Genomic DNA, 20607 nt, shown 5'->3' with positions numbered 1-20607 from the left:
AAACACAAATCACTCACATACAACCATGAAGAGTGAAGTTAAGGGCAGTTCTCAGTGATCTATCAAATATCTGAATTATTCTAACATTCACCTGGTCATCAGCAACATGCAACGGGAAAGAAGAGATGAAATAACTGAGATGAAATGGATAATAAAGCTAAAAGGAAAAAAACCTATATAGAATGAGAGATCGAAAATAAAAATCACTCACATACAACCAAAAAGAGCGGAAATTTTCTGGAGAAAGTTTTAGGGGCGGTTATCAGTGAACTTTCGGAGATCTGATTTATGCAAACATTCACCAAATAATCTACAACATGCACCAGGAAAAAAAGAAAGGAGAAATAAGTGAGATGAAGGGGGTGATAAAGTAAAAGGAAAAAAAGCCTCAAATCAACCTATACACACCAAACTAAAGCTTCCATGAAACCACCTGCTTGAAGAACAAGAGTGTATGTGTGCGTATGTATAAAAAATATTTTGTTGTGGGTCTGAACTGAGTCGGGATGTCCTTATATAGTTGAAAAAGTGGTGAGAGGATTAGGGAACTTGAAAGTAGATAAACATTGGATTTTACTGCCACATCAAATTCTCAAAATTGTCTTTCCCAAAATGAAAAATTTTATAAAAAATTAATGACGTAAGAATGGAAAAATATTTATTATAAAATATAATATTAATATAAATCATAAAACATAGTTGAATGTTGTTAAAGCATTGACTATTAAAATAAAAATATTTTGTTAAAAATATGATATTTTATCTTCTTAATATAAAAAATTTAAATTAATTATTTTATGCAAAAATATAACTGCTAAGTCAAATTTGTTTAAGTATATACCAACTAACGTTCTAAAGCAATGACTGGAAATGAAAAAAATATTTATTATAAATATAATATTCAATGTCATCAAAAAATAATATTTAATACATCATAAATGCCAGTATTCATCGTTCAAAAAACACTGATTCATTATTTCATATTATTAATATATTAAAAATGTCATGTATAATTTTTAATACACTAACGTGTGATTGATTTAAGTATTACATGTTCGATTCTCTTTTAAACTAACTCTCATTGTAAATTCTATTAGATGAAAATTACACCGCATAATGAAATCCTAGTGTTGAATATGCCCCTATTGCATGACACATGTGAACTACTTGTATTGCGTGAATTTGATATTATTGTAGGATATAATTTTTTTTGTTATATATTAATGTCATGGAATCCTAATTCGATGATGACCTTTACCAATTCAAGCCAAAATTGAAGAGTCTTTAGTTTCTTTTTAATGTTCTTATGTATCATCTTTTGTAAAAAAAGAGTCAAATATAAAACACAAATTCTAACTTATTAAATAAGTAGTCAAATGGGGGAAGGGTAGATCACTTGGTGAGCTAAGATAAATAAAGGGATTGTAGGGTGAAGGGCCAGAATTCAAATCTTGGCGAATGAACTAATTTGCTAACAATTTTTTTCGGTTATCTCTTATGTCATTATCTGCAATTTTTTTATGGGTATATCCTTCCCGTATTCCATATCTTTAAATAGAGGATGAATTTTATCTGGCAGATATAAAGGAAATTTCCCCGAAACTATCAAAGTCAAAGGTGTCTTGTCTGATTTTGCAATAGATATGAAGATACAAATGGCTAAGGAGAAAGGACATACATGTACAAAGGGTAAAGTGAAGTATTCTACTGCTTAGCGTACTCAATGAGTTGCAAATAAGTAACAGAAGAAAAGGGGGGGGGGTTTGAATTGTGTTCTTGAAAATTACCTTTTAAAACTTTGTTTTATGAAAATAATATTAATTCTTTGGTAAAAATGTTTAAGTATGACTTTTCACAAACTGTTTAGTGCAGCGGAAGTAAAACAGTAAATAGAACAGAACGATCAGCGCACAGAGATTTATACTGGTTCACCCCAAACAATTGGGCTACGTCCAGTACTTGTCCACCACCAAGATTTTCACTAGCAAGTATCAAAGACTTCTCCAATACAATTATTAGACAGGACTTCTCCAAGTATTATCACGGACTTCTCCAAGTATTCTGCAGGACTCCTCCTTTAAGTATTGTACCGGACTTCTCCAAAATCTTACAAAGATGTAAATCACTCTACGGAGATTCTCTTCTTTCAAGAGCAAGGGTAGAGACTTTATAGCACTGAAACTCTAAGTGTTTGGGTTCAGATCTGACTATTGGATCACTTAAGAGTTACTACAGGAGTGTAAAGAGAATAAAGAGATATGACTCTTTTAAGGTACGAGGTTTTCTCTTTCACTGAGCAGAATTTAATGGCTTGTGTTTGACACTTGGGAATATCTGCTTGAGCTTTGAATGTTGTTGAGAAGTTTTGAAAATGAATGCTTGAATGCTTGTATTCTCAAAATTAATTCATGTTACTTCAGATCTTCAAGAATATCTTAAATACTTGCTTGCTAGTGTTGTAGCCGTTGTGAGACAATATCCAACCGTTGAGATAGCCGTTGAGAAATGATATCGGGCCGTTGATTCAAAAGGCTTGGTTGGTAGCTTCATTAAATGTTACTTCTGAAGCAAGTCTATCCTTTTGCTCAAAAGGTGATGTTTGTTAGCTAATAGGTGGTGATAGACTTTGGGCTACTTTTCAGACAAGAGACAATTTGGCAATTTGATGTTGACAGCATGAACTTTTCCTCGTTGGCCAGCGTGCCTTTTGCTAAAGCAAACTTGTCTTCATGTGATTCAGTTTGAATGAAACTCAAATGGTTGTCATTGGATTTGAATGTAAGACAGTCGGTTGAAATCAAACTAAAACTTTGGCGCTCAAAATTTGTCTTGATATATCTGACTGATGACGTGGCGTTGAAACAGTCACAGTCTTCAAACTATGCGACCACTTACATAATGGTTTTGTAAAGACAGAGTTCCTTCTTGTTTCTGAGATAGATGTCTTTTTAAGAATTGATTGAACGTTGAAGCGTGTGACATATGTCCGAATTTCTCCTGAAATTGAGAACGTTATCAGTAGTTGAATATTCAATGAAACTTATACTATAAAATTGTTATGATCAAAATAAGATTTTAAAAACGTTATGATGCGTTTGAACTTAACACTCAAGTTTTCTTATTTTTTAAATTATAGAGCTAACTTGGTTTCAATGACTATGAAATCTAATTTCATGGAAATACTTGTAAATTATAAACCATGAAGACCTAATTTCATATTTGTGTATTACAATCTGACTTTTTGTTATCTTAATTGCATTATAAGATTGTCGTTCTCTTCCTCAAGTTGTCCTTGACAAATAATTTGACAGTGATCAAAACACACATGGCCATGTTATCGTGTCCACTAAAATCTTTTACTGTTTTATGTTTTCAAATGTTTGTTTTGCTTGCAAAGAAATTTCTCTGAAGTTTTTGATTTTGAGTGTAGTTTTGCTCATATTCATGAGTTTTGATGTGCAGTTATGTGCTTGGAGCATTGTTCTGTAGCTCTGTAAAGTGTTAAGTCTTGAGAGTTCATAGTCTTTTTATTTATAAACATATTACTAGTAAGAGATCAAGAGATACCCCATGGAATGGCAGGCCATACATGGGAATGAAAGGGTGTAGGGAGACGGTTTTTCAAAAAACCTTAAGGTAAAGGTTCAGAAATTGTACAATCAATACATTCGAGATCGTTTTTCACGGGTAATATATGGATACAAAAGGAAAACCGTTTCCGTAGAAGACTTAGAAAACCGTAGCACTATCGTAGATAGAGATACAGTTTTTAGTGAGGGTTGTGTCTGATTCAAAAAAAACGTTCCCTAAGGTATATGCGACGCCTTAGACTACCACATATTCCAAAGCGTTCAAAAAAGGCTAAGAGAACGGTTTTTTCCTTTATGCAACGATTATCCGGGCATCGTCGTAGAACTAAAATGTTGTATTGCATACATCTTCAATGGGGACATATATATGGAAAAAAATACACGAACAATGGTTATGGATATATGCTTAATGTGGTCTATCATTTCATGACGTGATACACACATTGTGTAACACTTACGTGCGTAAGGTCAAGGAAGGGATGCATCCAGTCTTTTGAGTACTTCTCAGACAGCTCATGTGTAGTGGAATTTCGAATTGCGTCCTTCTATTGAAGAGTAGCAAATTTCAAGCATTGCAAATCAATCATTAAATGAATTGTTGCTCTTATTTGAAGAGTAGTAATAATGGCTCTCTTTATGGTATGATTTTTTTGCCGCAAATGTTAGTTGTTAGAAATGTTCGTACATTAATCTCTCCTCCGGGTTCAAACCCGGGACCCTTCACCCCACTCAACCCTTATATCCCTAACTCTTACCACTTGAGCTATCCTTCGAGGACCTTTCTTTATGGGATGATGCTCTTACTGATATTTTTTCCTTCCTTTTCTTTTCTTTTTGATAATCAAGCACCTACCCTCTAATCAAGTCTCCAAACATGTAATGATTTGTTATTCAAGTGAAATCAAGTTTATACATGAGGCTAATCTTTGACTTGTTTTAGTTTTGAGACACTTCCTTAACATGACAATGGTTTCTGAAAGTAGTTGTTATTTTATTTTACTATCATTACTCATTTGCATAATTTTAATTATCGATCATTATTCTTGCTCATAAACCTATATTATTAATTACTTTTATAATGTATTTTTACAAGGACTAAACTATATATATTTAATTTTATGTATTTTTAATTCATGAAAGATTTTTTTAAGAAAATTCTCATTTCGATTACATATTAATGAGACAAAGTTGCGTTTGTGGAGTTACTTCAAATTATTTTTAGTCAAAAAATAGTGCTTAAGAAACATTGAAAAAAGTAACATTATATTTGGGCTTAAAGTGGCCAAGCTTGTTATAAAATGAGCAACCATAACTTTGCAGTTTGTTTTTTGGTTGACCGCTTAAAAAACCCTAAGGTCATGGCTGAAAGTTTGAGTATTAGAAACGGAGTATGATAGAATTTTTACTCCAACGGTAAATTAGAAAGATCGAAGAAAGAAACAGTGAAGAACAAACTCCATATTTTGAGTATGCATGTGCTGCAGAACTGGTGATACCATGTGATCTCCTTGTGTTGTGCAGTTGTGATACTATATGTAGGATGAGAATTAATTTTGTTATATATTAAGGGTGTATTTGATGATCTGGTTGATAGACTTTCACCATATCCTGTGTTTGAGGTATATAGGATAATAACAGGATATGATACATAATTAATTAGAAAAATGTATCAAATTTGTTATTTGAATAAAAAATACATTTAAAAATTGATTCTTTAAATTATCATTTTTAAAAGTGATTATTATATTTATTTATTTATTTTTACAATTTCGTCAATGAGCATATATACGTTTTAAAATAACTATCATTAAATTAATTTTATTGATTAGCTTTTTTAAGGGAACCAAATTTAATTAAAATTATGTAATCAATCAATTATTTTTAACTTAGTTGTGACAAGTGATAAAAAGTTAAAAATAGAGTTTAAATAAATTAAATAAATATTAATAAAATATTAATTTCTCCAAAGTACATTATGTTTAATTTATTATATAAGTAGATAAATGATTTTAATAATTGATGATAATAGAAAATTAATCTATTACTATTGATAAATTAATATTTATAAGTAAGTAGTCTATTTTACTATTAACTAGATATTATACCCCTGCAATGCATGGGTTTGCTCACAACATTTTTAACATTAAATAACAATAATAATAGTTTAAATTATTACATTAACATTAAAATAGTTTTTACCTTAAAACAAATAATAAAAATAATTGTGTTCAACATTTCAATAATTTCAAAAAAAATACTTTTCAATAAATAGTATTGGAGTTCTCTTTGTAAATAATTAATATTATTAAAGTTTAATAATTAATATTTAATAATCAATATTGAATCATTTTAAAAATTAAAAAAATTAATTATTTAATAATGTGAAAAATAATACTGTCCATGTGAAAAAAATTAAGCGATAAGTTTTTAATGCCATCAACAAAGTTGTTTTACCATTTATGTACTTTTTACCGAGAAAGTCATTTTTTAGGAAGGGCAATCACAATTTCCCAAAGACGTTTACACATGTTAAAATCGAGAAAAATAAAGCAATTTCATCTTTTTCAACAATAATAAGATATAAATGAAATAGATTAAGTTATATAGTAAATTTATATTTATTCAGCTTTGGTCATAACTTTTTTCTCTATTAATCTTGCTCAAAAACGCTTTTAGTGATATATAATATGATCATAAATTTTTTTTCGAAAGAAGAGAATAATAGATAAATGGATAAAGAGTTATTACAAACAGGTAACAGAAAGCCAAAGGAAGAAGCTAGCTAGTCTAAAAAACAAACGGCAGGGTACTGCCAACAAGAAAAGAAAAGAACAAAAAAAACATAATAGCCAAACAAGGCTAAACTACTAGCTTACAAAGACATAACAGTAAAGAAAAGGAAGCAATAAGAAATAACACTTAAAGCCCCATGTAACAGTGGAGCAGAATTGCTCAAATGCTGCATAACAACCTCTTCAAAATACTGATAATGAGGTTGCTTCTTCAAATAAAACACACATACGTTATAGTTTTTTTAGAAAATGGAAATTTATTTGAATAAAAGATGTCTTGAGAACAAAGCTCTCTCAAGTGAGTATAATAGCAACAGGAAAAAAACAGAAATAGATAAGCAAGAAATACCTTATAGCGCCATTTTTAAATTTAAACAATTTTATCTAAATTATTTATTGATAACATTATTTTGCCATTAATCAAGTGTAATTTTAATTATTTTTTCCTAATGCAAAATTCAAGTCAATTTTTATGTTTATGAATATTATTATTCAATTTAGGTACTTGAATTTCTTTTGATAATACAATTTTTTTCAGTTTTTAATTTTATTATTTAATATATTAATTACAAAGAAATTTGCTATTGCTTCCTTTATTTTAATACAAAGGCGGGAGGATTTACTGCTTAATGTATTTAATTAATTTTTTATGATAATTAAATTTAAAAATAAATGGTTATGAATAATATATTTAAAAAAAATATTTTTGTATCTAATTAAATATTTTATTAGATCATTATATTAACTCGTACTAACCTTTTTACCTGAAATAAAAGTATAGTTTTTCTTTATTAGAGTGTCTTTTTTCATTTTTTTTTTCACTCTTTTTTAGAGAACTAAAGTGTTATGTTTCATGAGTCTTTATTTGAAAATTATATTGATAATTTTTTAGTTTATGTTAATGTAATAATACAAAGGAATTAGGTATGATTGTACAGATGAATTTGCTTTGAATCAAATTACGGCCCAAATTCAAGCGTGTATGCCTCCTTAGGGGTGGTGATTGGTAGTTTGGTGTTTCTGATCGGAGTCGGGTGCTTTATCCTTTCTTTTGGTCTTTGAGTCTTTCTGGTATGTAGCTTTTGGTCTTTTATTTTTGGTTGGGTTTAGGGTCTTTGGATGTTGTAAAGTTTTTGGTTTGCTTTCGTCTGGGGATCGTACTTCTTGGAGGGGTGATTAGCTTTTTGTTTCTGCTAATAACCCCCTTGCTTGTTTTGTCTCCTTTTTAGCTTTGTTTTTCAAAGCTGTGAATAATACACTCTTTTGCTTTCTAAAAAAGTACAAAGAATTTTTTTTTTTTGATTTCTGGTGTATTTATAACAAAATTTCAATTGAGTTATACATTTTAGTAGGTAGTTGAATAGCTAATGACTTAAACAAATTTATTCATTTTTAATATTTTAATTTAATTTATTTAATACAAAGGAAAATGCTAATACAAATGTTCAAAGTAACTTTTACATTTTAGCAGGCAATGTAAAAATAGTAGTAATAAGTTTTATTTGTTATTTTTTAAAATTCAGTAATTATTAGTAAATTAATTTGAATTTTAATATATATATATATAAACTTAGAAAGTTTTACAATTAAAAAGAAGGCTTAATTGCACTTTTGCTCCCTGATCTTTCACCTTTGTGCGATTTACCTCCCTCATCTTTAAAATGAGCGAATTTCCTCCCTCTTCTATTAATATGTGCGATTTAGGCCCTTCCGTTAGTTAGCCGTCCAATTACTAACGGCGGTTGCTATTTTCACCCTCCCTTTTACTAACCACACCCCCATATCAGAAATAAAAATAAAAATAAAATAAAAAAATGGAGGTAAATCGCACAAAGGTGAAAGATCAGGGGGCAAAAGAGCAATTAAGCCAAAAAATAAAAAAATAAATGAAAAAGAATAATTATTTTTAATTTAGTGTAGGTGGTGCAAATAGAAACAAATTCTTCTTTTATTTTATTTTTAAATTTCTATCTTCAATTAAAAAAAATATGTTATTTTCTTTGATTTTATAAAAACATTTTTTTCTTTGATTTTTATAAAAAAAAATTCAGTTTTTTCTTTGATTTTATAAAAATATTTTTTCATATTCTATTAATTGTATTTAACTTATTTAATTTATTTTATTATTTTTTCTTTGATTTTTATAAAAATATTTTTTCAGTTTTTTTTAATTTATAATTTTTTTATTTTCTATTAATTTTATTTAATTTATTTCGTTTATTTTTTATTTTTTTATTTTTATTTCTGATAAGGGGGTGTGGTTAGTAAAAGGAGGGGTGAAAATAGCAACTACCGTTAGCAATTGGACGGCTAACTAACGGAAGGGCCTAAATCACACATATTAATAGAAGAGGGAGGGAATTCGCTCATTTTAAAGATGAAGGAGGTAAATCGCACAAAGGTGAAAGATCAGGGAGCAAAAGTGCAATTAAGCCTAAAAAGAAGTATAAAAAATTACTATTAACTATCTAATATTGTTATTATTGTAAAGTTAGTCAATTTCAATTACTTTTATATTACTTAAAAATTTCCCTCATGTAGTAATTAATAATTAAAATTTAATTTAAAATATCAGAAATTCAATAATTATTATTAAATTAATTTGAATTTTAATATATATATATATATAAACTTAGAAAGTTTTACAATTAGAAAGAAGTATAAAAAATTACTATTAACTATCTAATATTGTTATTAATGTAAAGTTAGTCAATTACTATTATATTACTTAAAAATCTCCCTCATGTAGTAATTAATTATTAAAATTTAATTTAAAATATCAGAAATTGAAAAGTTTAACAAATTATATTGTTTAATGCATTTAATACTTATAGCTCAAGTGAGCTTTACATATATACTAGAAATTAAACTCGTGCGTTGCACGAGTTCATTTTTAATTTGTATTTTTTAATTGTAATATTTAAATTTGCATAAAAGTAAGAAAGCTATTATTTAGAAGAAGATTTAGAATATATGTATAATTAAATATAATTGAGTTATGATATTCTTACACTTTCTTTCTCTAATAAGGGAAAAAAGGGATCAAACATGTAGATTTCTTTTTTTTGCTTCATCGGAAGAAAAAATAGGTAGATTTCTATTGAGATTGAAATGAGAGTAGTTTTTTTTTTATATAAAAGAAATTTAATTACTTAATTAGATTAGTATTGAAATGAACGTTGTAGTCTACTATTTTTTTTTTCTAATATTGATTTAGTCATTGCAGTGATGTTATCAGTTGTGCTAAAATTTTTTTATCAAGATTGATGTGGTTGTTTACCATTGTTGGTGGCATAGAAGTTCTTTTAAATCACGAACATAAAAATAGATTCTATCTAACTGCAGGATGGACGTCATTTGTTCCCTTTGAATGATTAAGTTGCTATTTTTTTTTTCCATAATATGACAATATTGAGGAGTGAAAGATTCCTATTTCTTATCAAGAATATAGTGAGTACTACATTTTACACTTATCTTTCTAGTGTAGTATATAAATTTATGTGGCTCACACTTTGTTACTGATTTGTGTCATATAAATATAGAAATGATGATATATTTGTATGATTTCAATTGAATGAGAAGAATTGTTTAGTAAATTACCATATATGTGAAACTCACAGTTTTATTTTCCAATCATCTGCAACAGAGATATATCACTAAGTAATGTGTGTTTCTTGTTGTTGTTGGTGATCTTTCTCATGCAATAAAGAAATAAGAATGAGTAACTTAAAAAAGAAATTTTGAAATTAACTAAAATAATTAAAAATGAAATACTTGTTGAAGTAGTTAGAGACAATTATCATTTTTTTCTCACCAGTAGCTGAAGTCTAAGAAATATGAATAATTTGAGTTTGTGAGTGATTTCACTGATTTGTTTATATAGAGATATAATAGATGCATGGTTCAATATAATACATTTCATTTTTTATTTATTTAATGTAGATAGTTGAATAGCCTCCTGACATTAACAATTTTATTCAGTTTTTGACACTGGTATTGCCATCATGCCACTATTTTTAATTTAATGTTAGTTTTTCTTCGGAGTTTAAGAAAAATAGACATATATTCCTGCAGAAAATTGGACAGCAAACTAAGACCAATGCATATCAAGATTAATTTTGGCGGAAGTATGCTTTATTGTTAATAGTTTTTTTTTCTTGGACTAAAATGATACTCCCTCCGTTCCTTATTATAAGAACCAAATGAGGGGTGTAGTTTGGTCCTTTTTATAAGAAGCAATTCAAATTTTAAGGTGCATTAATTATATTTTGGCAACAATACCCTCATTTAATTGAGTTTCTCTTTCTTTCCACTATGCAACTCATTATAATGAGTAGAAATTAAGAAAAATAAGTTGCGGTAGTTTTCGAAAGTCAAGATAAATTTGAACAAATTTAATACTACCAACCACTTTCTTAAGGGGTGTGCATTGGTGGTTTGGTTCTTACATATAGGAACGGAGGGAGTATTAGTTTAAAATTAACATTAAATTTGATTTTAAATTAAGGTACTGTGCTAAAACCATTTGCATATATAATTTTGTGGTCTGTTACACTTTTGGCATGGATGTTACTCTTTTGCTTATACATTTGATATTTATTAAGTTTAAAACTGAAATCATTAGTGCACAAGTTTTCACTACCCGCTCATTCACTCACTAAGCTATCTCATTAAAACACCAGTTTTTTTACTAATGTATGTAGGTTCTCATGTGTATTTGTACTTAATACTTAGCTCAAGTGAGCTTTACTAATATATATATAGATATAGATGAACAATTATTTATTTGTTTTTACTTTAATTAAAAATAATATTTTTCTAATTATTAATTAATATCATTATATATTGAAATAAATTAATTTGAGGTTCAGATACCAAAAGAGAATATATAACTGTTATCTTATCATATCATGTCAGGATAAGTTCTATCACAACTCTCCCCTCAGGATAGTTTTTACACATGATAGACTGGATAAGATAAGGGACAAGATAGTGTTATCCTATCTTTTGACGCAACAAACACCCGATAACAACATGATATGAAACCCTTATTCAATGATGAGATTTACCAATTTTGTCCACCAAACGGGCCCTAAGGGTACGAAACCCTTATTCAATGATGAGATTTACCAATTTAAACCAAATAGAAGACACTAGTTTTTAAACAAAACAATTTGACCCAAAAATATATGTTAACCCCCACAAAGTCTAACTCGGTAAATACAAAGTCATATGAGAAATTTTCTTAAAAATTCATCAATGAATTAAAAATAAATAAAACTAAATACATATTATAGAAAAAATGTGTATCACAAAAAATAATACTCCTTATTAAAAAGATAGAATATAAGTATTGTAGGTTGGTGACCAAGAGTCATAGATCAGTAAATAAAATTATGCAAATGAGAAATGATAACAACAAAAAAGAACTACTTTCAAAAATAGTTGTAATGTTACACTAAAAAATGTCTAACAACTACAACAAGTACAATGTCCCTACATGATACATCTCAACTTCACGTTAAATATCAACTCAACATTTGCAAGGTACTGCTTGCTCATCTTAAAAACTTGTTTGGTCAAACACCATTGGAAAATAAGCTCAAAATTCATTGGAAAATAAGGCTAAGATCGATCTTGGGCTTATTTTCCAATATTGTTTGACCAAACATGTTTTTAAAATGAGCAAGCAGTATCTTGCTAATGTTGCATTGATAATTAACGTGAAGGTAAAAGGTTGGATGCAGGAAGATTGTGCTTGTTGTAGTTGTTAGGCTTTTTTAGTGTAACATTGCAACTTTTTTGAAAGTAGTTGTTTTTTATTTTGTTATCATTTCTCATTTTCATAATTCTATTTACCGATCTAGGATTCTTAGTAACCAGCATACAATAGTATTTTAATTATGTCTTTTCTAATAAGGAGTTATTATTTTTTGTGATATTAAAATTTTCTATAATTATATGTATTTAATTTATGTACATTTAATTCATTTATGATTTTTCAATAGAATTCTCCTTTAACTGCTTATTTAATGAGTTTGATTTTGTGTGGTTATTTTAGAGTTTATTGGTCAAACAATTTTTCTCAAAAACATTAAAAAATAAAGTCCGGTTTATTTGAGCTTAAATTGGTAAAGCTCATCATTAAATTAGGGACATAAAAAGTTGTCAAATGGACATTAAAACACGACGTAAGACATGATAGAATTCAAGATTGAGTTGAGGTTAGAAATATAAAAGTGTCAGGACATCACACGAATACATAGGTACTTGAAACTTGAGAGAATGAAAACATACATGCAGCCAAAGCCATTGGTACATAGAGTCAAAATTTCAGGTCATTGATAAAAGAAAGACTGGAAGAATTCAAAAAAGAAACATGAATGAAACATCATTTTCAAAATTGCAAACCCATAACATGAAAAAGAAAATTCCTAGATTAAAAGTTCAAGTTTTCTCTCACCTTTCTCAATTTTCTGGAAAACTCATATAGAATGAGAGATCGAAAACACAAATAACTCACATACAACCATGAAGAGTGAAGTTAGGGGCAGTTCTCAGTGACATTTCAAATATCTGAATTATTCAAACATTCACTTGGTTATCAGCAACATGCAACGGGAAAGAAGAGATGAAATAACTGAGATGAAATGGATAATAAATCTAAAAGGAAAAAAACCTATATAGAATGAGAGATCGAAAATAAAAATCACTCACATACAACCAAAATGAGCGGAAATTTTCTGGAGAAAGTTTTAGGGGCAGTTATCAGTGAACTTTTGGAGATCTGAATTATGTAAACATTCACCGAATAATCTACAACATGCACCAGGAAAAAAGATATGAGAAATAAGTGAGATGAAGGGTGTAATAAAGTAAAAATAAAAAAAGACTCAAATCAACCTATACACACCAAACTAAAGCTTCCATGCAACCACCTGTATGAAGAACAAGAGTGTATGTGTGCGTATGTATATAAAATATTTTGTTGTGGGTATGAACTGAGTTAGGATGTCCTTATATAGTTGGAAAAGTGGTGAGAGGATTAGGGAACGTGAAAGTAGATAAAATTGGATTTTACTGCCACATCAAACTGTCAAAATTATCTTTCCCAAAAAGAAAAATATTATAAAAAATTAATGACGTAAGAATGGAAAAATATTTATTATAAAATATAATATTGATATAAATCATAAAACATAATTGAATGTTGTTAAAGCATTGACTATTAAAATAAAAATATTTTGTTTAAAATATAATATTTTATGTTATTAATATCAATAAAAATCAAATTTAATTTACTTTGAGAAAAAATATAATTGTTAGTAAATTTTGTTCAAGTATATACCAACTAACGTTCTAAAGCATTGACTGAAAATGAAAAAAAATATTTATTATAAATATAATATTCAATATCATTAAAATATAATATTTAATACATCATAAAGGTCAGTATTCAATGTTCATGAAGCAATGATTGATGATTTAATATTATTAATATATTAAAAGTTTCAAGTATAATTTTTAATACACTAAAGTGTGATTGATTTAAGTATTACATGTTTGATTCTCTCTTAAACTAACTCTTATGTTCAATTCTATTAGATGAAAATAATATTGCATAATGAAATCCTTGTGTTGAGTCTGCCGCTATTGCATGACAGGCTATACTATGTGAACTACTTGTATTGCGCGAATGTGATACTATTGTAGGATATAATTTTTTTTTTGTTATATATTAATGTCATCGAATCCTAATTCGATGATAACCTTTACCGATTCAAGGAAAAATTGAAGAGACTTTAGTTTCTTTTAATATTCTTAAGTATCATCTTTTGAAAAAAAAAAGTCAAATATAAACCACAAATTCTAACTTATTAAATAAGTAGTCAAATGGGGGAAGGGTGGTTCACTTGGTGAGTTAAGAGAAATGAAGAGATTGCAGGGTGAAGGACCAGGGTTCAAATCCTGGCGAATGAACTAATTTGCTAACAATTACTAGTAACAACTAACATTTGCCTATAATAGTCAAATGATATTTTTCTTCAAAAAATTCCAATGAATTAAAAATACATAAAATTAAATACATGTAATTATTACGAAAAGTTTTTTTTATAGGCAAATGTTAGTTGTTAGTAATGTTAGTAAATTAATCTTCCTCAGGGTTCGAACCCCGGACCCTTTACCTTTCATCCCACCCAACCCTTATGTCCCTAGCTCTTACCACTTGAGTTATCCTTCTGTGACATTTCGAAAAGTAATTACTCCTTATGAAAAATACATAGTAATAATAATAAGGATTAAATATGTTTCAAGTTCTTGGCATATAGGATTAAATCTAAATATGTCCCTAGAATTATTTAATGACTTTTGGTCCTTGTCAAATATTTTTAATTATATTAAACATAAGTGATGGCATGGTGCTCACAGAATCATTCCACGTGGGTTTTCACGTCATTTTTTGTTATTCTAATTTCTTTAATCACTTTCGGTCTTTCTCCTCCTCTTTCCCTTTTTCCTCTTCCTCCTCCCACCCAACCTCCACACCCACCGCCCAACTCTCACTCAACCACCAACTAGCCCACTCTCAAAATCATTCTCATTGAAACCTCTATTTCTTCTTCTTAGTCGGTCACACCCACTTTCACTTCCCCTCATTATCTTCCTAGGATTTTTCCATTTTCACTTTTTTATAATCATAATTTTGTTAATGAGAATTTTTGGTTTGTTTCTTTTTTGATATTTCATGCCATCCATGCAATGAGAACCCTTCTTTAACTTATCACTCTTCAATCTTTAATGCACATCTTTTTGGGTTAAGCAGTTCAATCATTTTCACTGATATGATTAAGTCTTCAATGTCACTAAATTGTCTCAACAACCATTACATTTACTTTGTCTTTAACCACAAATTTTATCTAATACAAATTAGATATTTTCACCCCTCTAGCCACAACCAAGTTACGTTTCATGAGCTTTCACTTTCCAAAACCAAACTAATTATCAAAACAACCATCATAAAGTATCGGCATAGAGATCAAATTAAGGAGAACACATGTTAGTTTGATCTCTAACATGTTGGTAGCATATTAGTAGGCGACTGGGTTATGAAAAATTGGCGAAAGAGTGCTCTAATTGATAAGGGCAAATTGAAATTGGTTAGGAAGACTAAAAAAATTCAAGATCAGGTGAGTTCTTATGGCTGTTAAATAATATGAATCTTGGTATTGAAAGATAAAGAAGTCCAACATAGTGGCTTGAACACTAAAACTACAATGCATGGGTTAGAGTGTTGGAAATTTAAAATGTCTTATGAGATTTTTTGGACAACTAGGCCATTACACTCACTCAACCTACATGTGTATTTTGGGTTTGCACTTTCAAGTCCAACAAGTGAGATTAGAGCTCCAATAGCCACACACAACCCATGCTTAAAAAAAGGAAAAAAAAAAAGACAAGGAAAAAAAAAAGAGTTATGAGCTCAATCGAAAAAAGAAAGAGAAAACTATCAACAACTAAACTTTCAACTAAAAAAAATAAAATTATGCATCTCTGATACTCAAGTTCATGAGCTCAAGCCCCCACATAGGACTCTAAGGTTTCGCTAAAGAATAGGCTTGTTCTGGGAGTCGGCAAGATCGCCCACTCCCCACCCAACCAAGATAGAACGACCACACTTTTAGTTCAAACTCCACTATCCTAGTGGACCAAAACTAGGGGACTACTGTTCTGGGAGTCGGTAAGATCGCCCATTCCCCACCCGACCATGATAGGACGGCCACGTCCTCTTCTAGGAGACGCTCCAGCCGATCAACCCCCTGGTCGATCACGTTATCTCCTCACCCGACCAATTATAGGGACCAGCAACCAAGGCAAAGACACAGAGCTCGATGATGTACTTGACACTCATGACTGCTCGAACTGTGCAATCTCAAACTCTATAAAAGACAAGGCATGGAGAACTTAAGGTATATATTAATCTATCTCAGTTCTCAATCTGTTAATCCATGTTCTAACTTGAGCGTTGGAGTGTCACTGAAGGGACCCCTCCCGGGCACGACGAACAACGGAGCACCGTCAAGACCATCACCTCGTCACCCCCTCACCGGAGTTTCGCCGTTCCTCCTCTACCCCTTATCGGGTAGGCTAGCTTGGTTGGTTCCCCCGATCAAAGCTCATGCAAGTTTTTAATTTGACTAATCGAGTTAGACTTGAGTGGAAGTGTTCAAATTATGTGAATGAAAGAAGTCTACTATAGTATATATGTTGGAGTGTTGGAAGTCCAAAATTTCCAAAGGACCCAACAACACTCATATCTAACCTATTACACTCGCCCAGCCTATATATAGGTATATATAGTTTGGGCCACGCTTTCAAATCCAAAACTTGCGCCCGACACCATGAAGATGATTGTGACTATACCATGTACAAACTTGTTCATAACGTAAGTAAGATCATTAATTAAGGAATACTACCATATCACAAATATGATTGTGATTTTATTCCTCGAAAAATTAACTACACTTGTAGAATAGAAACGTACCATTTTTTGCACAATAAGGTGAGAGAAAAAGACGTGTGAGAGATATATAAGATGTTATAATGTGATAAACAGAAAGAGATATAGAGTGAAACTAACGCTATAGAAAATTTTATAAAAAAACGTTCTATGAATTAATACTTTCTGATATATACATATCTTAATTACTGTACAATTGTCATGATTCAGCAATTACTCAAACTACATTCAAGCTCTAGCTCACCCAAAAACATGGACATCATCACGTATGTGAAAAAAGACATCTAATCAATCAAACGAATTAACAATGAAAAATTAATTATCAATGATGTTCAAGCCTCTTGCCATTTCCCCAATTTAGCTACAACACCTTGGGCATAGAACTGGAACCTAGAGGCACACGGCTGTGGCTCCTATCAAGCAACCCTTCCATAATGACCTTCTTCTTATACTGAACTGAGTCAAACTCATTATTATTATTACTCTCTCCACACAAAACCCCTTCGTTATTGCATGATGATGGCCATCTCCTACTGGGACGCACCAGATAGAACAAAATTGATGTGCATAATATAGCAACAAACTTACCCCACAAAATCAAAACCAACAAGCTAACCAAAAACATGCACAAAACCATGTTTGAAACACAACAATGTCCTTTCCTCTTGTCCTCAAAATCACATTGCTTCTGCTTCACCGCGCTGCTTCCGTTATTTAAAAACGGAGAGCAAACCTCGCGAGAGGAAGTGGCCGAGATAGGATCCGTGCTTCGCGATGAGCAACTTAAACTCACGGAAGAGGAAGTGGAGGGGGTGAATGCAGATGATAAGCTGCTGAAAGTTGAGGAAATGTTTGAGGTATTTCTGCTGCTAGTTTTGGGTTGTGGGGTTTGGATTTTAGTGCTGCCTTCTCCTCCTCCTTCCAAGGTGCTGCTTGATGAACTGGACATGGATGAATTAGTGTCCTTATTTGATTTCCGTCTGCTAGTTTTGATCTTCTTCATCTGTACCAATCACCAAAAGACAAGCTTAAGTTTTTTTATCTTGATTCTTGACTAATATATTCATGACTGATAGTCATGAGACTAATCAAGAGAAGCTTAATTTGTAGTCATCTTATAAACTTAGGGTCCGACAATTAAGGCTTCTAAAAATTTCAAACACTAAATTAAACTATAGGGCACTTATTCAAAAATTTGTGTTCAAGGCTTTACATAATCTTTAGTTGAAGGAGATTTGGGGAATAAGCTTTTGATTCAAACTTTGAGAAAAGGGAGAGAAAAATGAAAGGGTTAAAAACTTCTCTTAAATAAGTTTGGTAAGTTTCTAAATAAATTTTAAATTATTTGGAGGGGAGATAAATTATGCAGTTTAAATACTCAAAATCACATTTTGAAATTAAATACAATGAAAGTAAATTTTGTTTAAAATCTCACACATGTTAGTTTCGTGATCGCCATTAATATTAACCATGGTCATAAATATTAAAATTCTCCCTCCCTTTCTCATCCTCTTTTAAACCAAATCTTTATCACCAAAAAAAAAACAAATCTAATATTGAAAAAATAATAATCTAGTTTCATAGATTTACTTACTATTCTTAATGTAAGATGACATGGGCAGAGAATTCTAAAACCAATAGAATCTATTTATAAAAAAAAAATACAAAACAGTAAATAAAAATACCAGCATGAACTCCAAACATTACTCTCTCCCTTTAGATTTGGATGCCTTTTATGAGAATAATGGTTTTTATATGATAATAAATCACCACAATAAAATTTAATGATGAATGACTAAGTTTGAAATGGTCATGTGACTTTTTAAAAATAACACATGACATATATTTAAGTGGTCATGTGATGACCATATAAATGATGCTAACACCATGCATGTTTGACTCTCTTTTTTACTAAACCACTAAGGGGGTGTTGAGTTTTAGAGGGGAGAGAAAGGAACCTGGATTCTTATGAGAAGTCCTCCCTCTTATGAGAAGTCCTCCCCTTGTTTGTGAGATTTTAGGAATGGGAAAGGTTTGAGGTTTTTCTAAAATCCCTCCAAAACAATATTGTAGCTAGTTATATTTTTTAACTCGCCAAATTTAGAGTTTTGAACTTGCAAATAAGCAAAGTGCTTACCCCTTCCTAGGCCTCCCCTCTCCTTCCCATCTTCCTCCACTCCACTAAAAACTCAGAAACAGACCTTAAGAGTAAAAATACACATCAAACACCTTATTTTTCAATCTATATCTTATTTCTAATCACATAATAGTTTTCACTCTTTTTTCCCTTTCTAAGTCTACCCTTTGATGGTCAACCGAAAATTCCCCTGTTTCTCCCCTGTTTATTTCTCTATTCCTATGGTCAACCAAAACATGTGTTAGTTATCACTTTTTTCTTCTCTCTTATCCTCCTTTCTCTCCAATCTTTTTTGTTTATTTCGGTCGTGGGTGCCTAGGAAACATATCCTACAAACTCTATAACCTACGGAAATTCTGCTACTACGCAACCACGGCGAGAGAGGGAAAAGGGTATATGAACAAGAAAAGAAAACAATGGAGGGAAAACCGACAGAGAAAACAAATTAACAAGGCATTCTCATCACTTTGGATTATAAAACACAACGTTGTTGTCATCTTCCCTACCCAAACAATATTTTAACAAACATGATTAACTCTAAGATTATGATCACAACAACAACAACAAAAAATGAAAAATTGAATTGAAGGAAAAAATAAACTACGTACGTACCATTGTTGTGCCATTAAAAGCCGTCTTAATGGCCCGCCACCTATCCCTACCATCCTTTCGGCGGCGGCGCCTTCCGCATTCTCCTCCGGAATCCTCCGCCGCCGAATACGAAACAACGCCGTCCTCGTCGGCGACAGCGAGATACTCAAGAACCGGGTCCGTGGCTCTGAAAGAGCGGTCCTCCATGCCGCTGCTGCAGGCAGCGGGTCTGAAACACGTGAACAGCGACTTCTTGTTGCTTTTATTCGTTGGCCCAGCGGACTCCATTACAAGATTTTGGAACCGCCACAAGAGGTTTTTGGAACCGCTGAAATTATTACAACGAATATGAAGAGTTTTTTTCTAACATCTTGAAGAAAGAGGGAGAGAAGAGAGGGTGGTGTCGTTTGAGATTTCGTGGGTCATGTTATGTCGCTGTTGGTATGTTGAACTCATCATCATCATCATCATCGTGTACAAAAGAGACAGCGGAGAAGTGATTCTTCAAAGGGAAAAAACGGATAATATATATATCCCGTGAAACTTGGATTAGTCAAGTTTTCTTAACCAACAAATCGTGTCTATTTATTTATTGATTAGATCTCTTTCTCTCTCTAATCTTTTCCAAAATATATACTCATATACTCAATTTATTCTTTTGCATGAAAACAATCTAGGGTGAGGAGATGATGTCCCAATTAAATCTGAAAAGTTATCGGGTGGAGATTTAGAGTTGTGATATGTGAACTACGAGATTCTATTTATATTGTGTTTTACTAGACCAATTAACCCTTGAGCTATTTGAATAATAAACTCAATAACTTGTGTAATCTTATTATAGTGGACGTGTAATTGTGTAATACTAGTCTTTTAGCCGCGGGAAAAATAATTTTAAAATTATTAAAATATAATTTATGTAATTATTTTCACATTAAGTAATATTATAGATTAGAAAGAAATACTAATAAAATTTTTAAT

At 30.6% G+C, this 20607-nt stretch overlaps 1 protein-coding gene across 1 annotated transcript; it reads right to left on the bottom strand.

Moving 5' to 3' along the window:
- Nucleotides 1-17040: 17040 nt before the first annotated feature.
- LOC130748420 (uncharacterized) lies at nt 17041-20133 on the bottom strand. The gene is made up of 2 exons (XM_057601644.1): nt 19651-20133; nt 17041-17904 (listed from the first exon to the last, which is right to left on the bottom strand). The coding sequence occupies exons 1-2, from the start codon at nt 19915-19917 to the stop codon at nt 17263-17265; spliced, it is 909 nt and encodes a 302-aa protein (XP_057457627.1). The 5' UTR covers nt 19918-20133; the 3' UTR covers nt 17041-17262.
- Between the last annotated feature and the right edge of the window lie 474 nt (nt 20134-20607).

The sequence above is a fragment of the Lotus japonicus genome, chromosome 3 (assembly GCF_012489685.1).
Source record: "Lotus japonicus ecotype B-129 chromosome 3, LjGifu_v1.2".
NCBI lineage: Eukaryota > Viridiplantae > Streptophyta > Magnoliopsida > Fabales > Fabaceae > Lotus > Lotus japonicus.
Note: the sequence above shows the minus strand (reverse complement) of the source record. Positions and strands in the feature narration are given on the sequence as shown.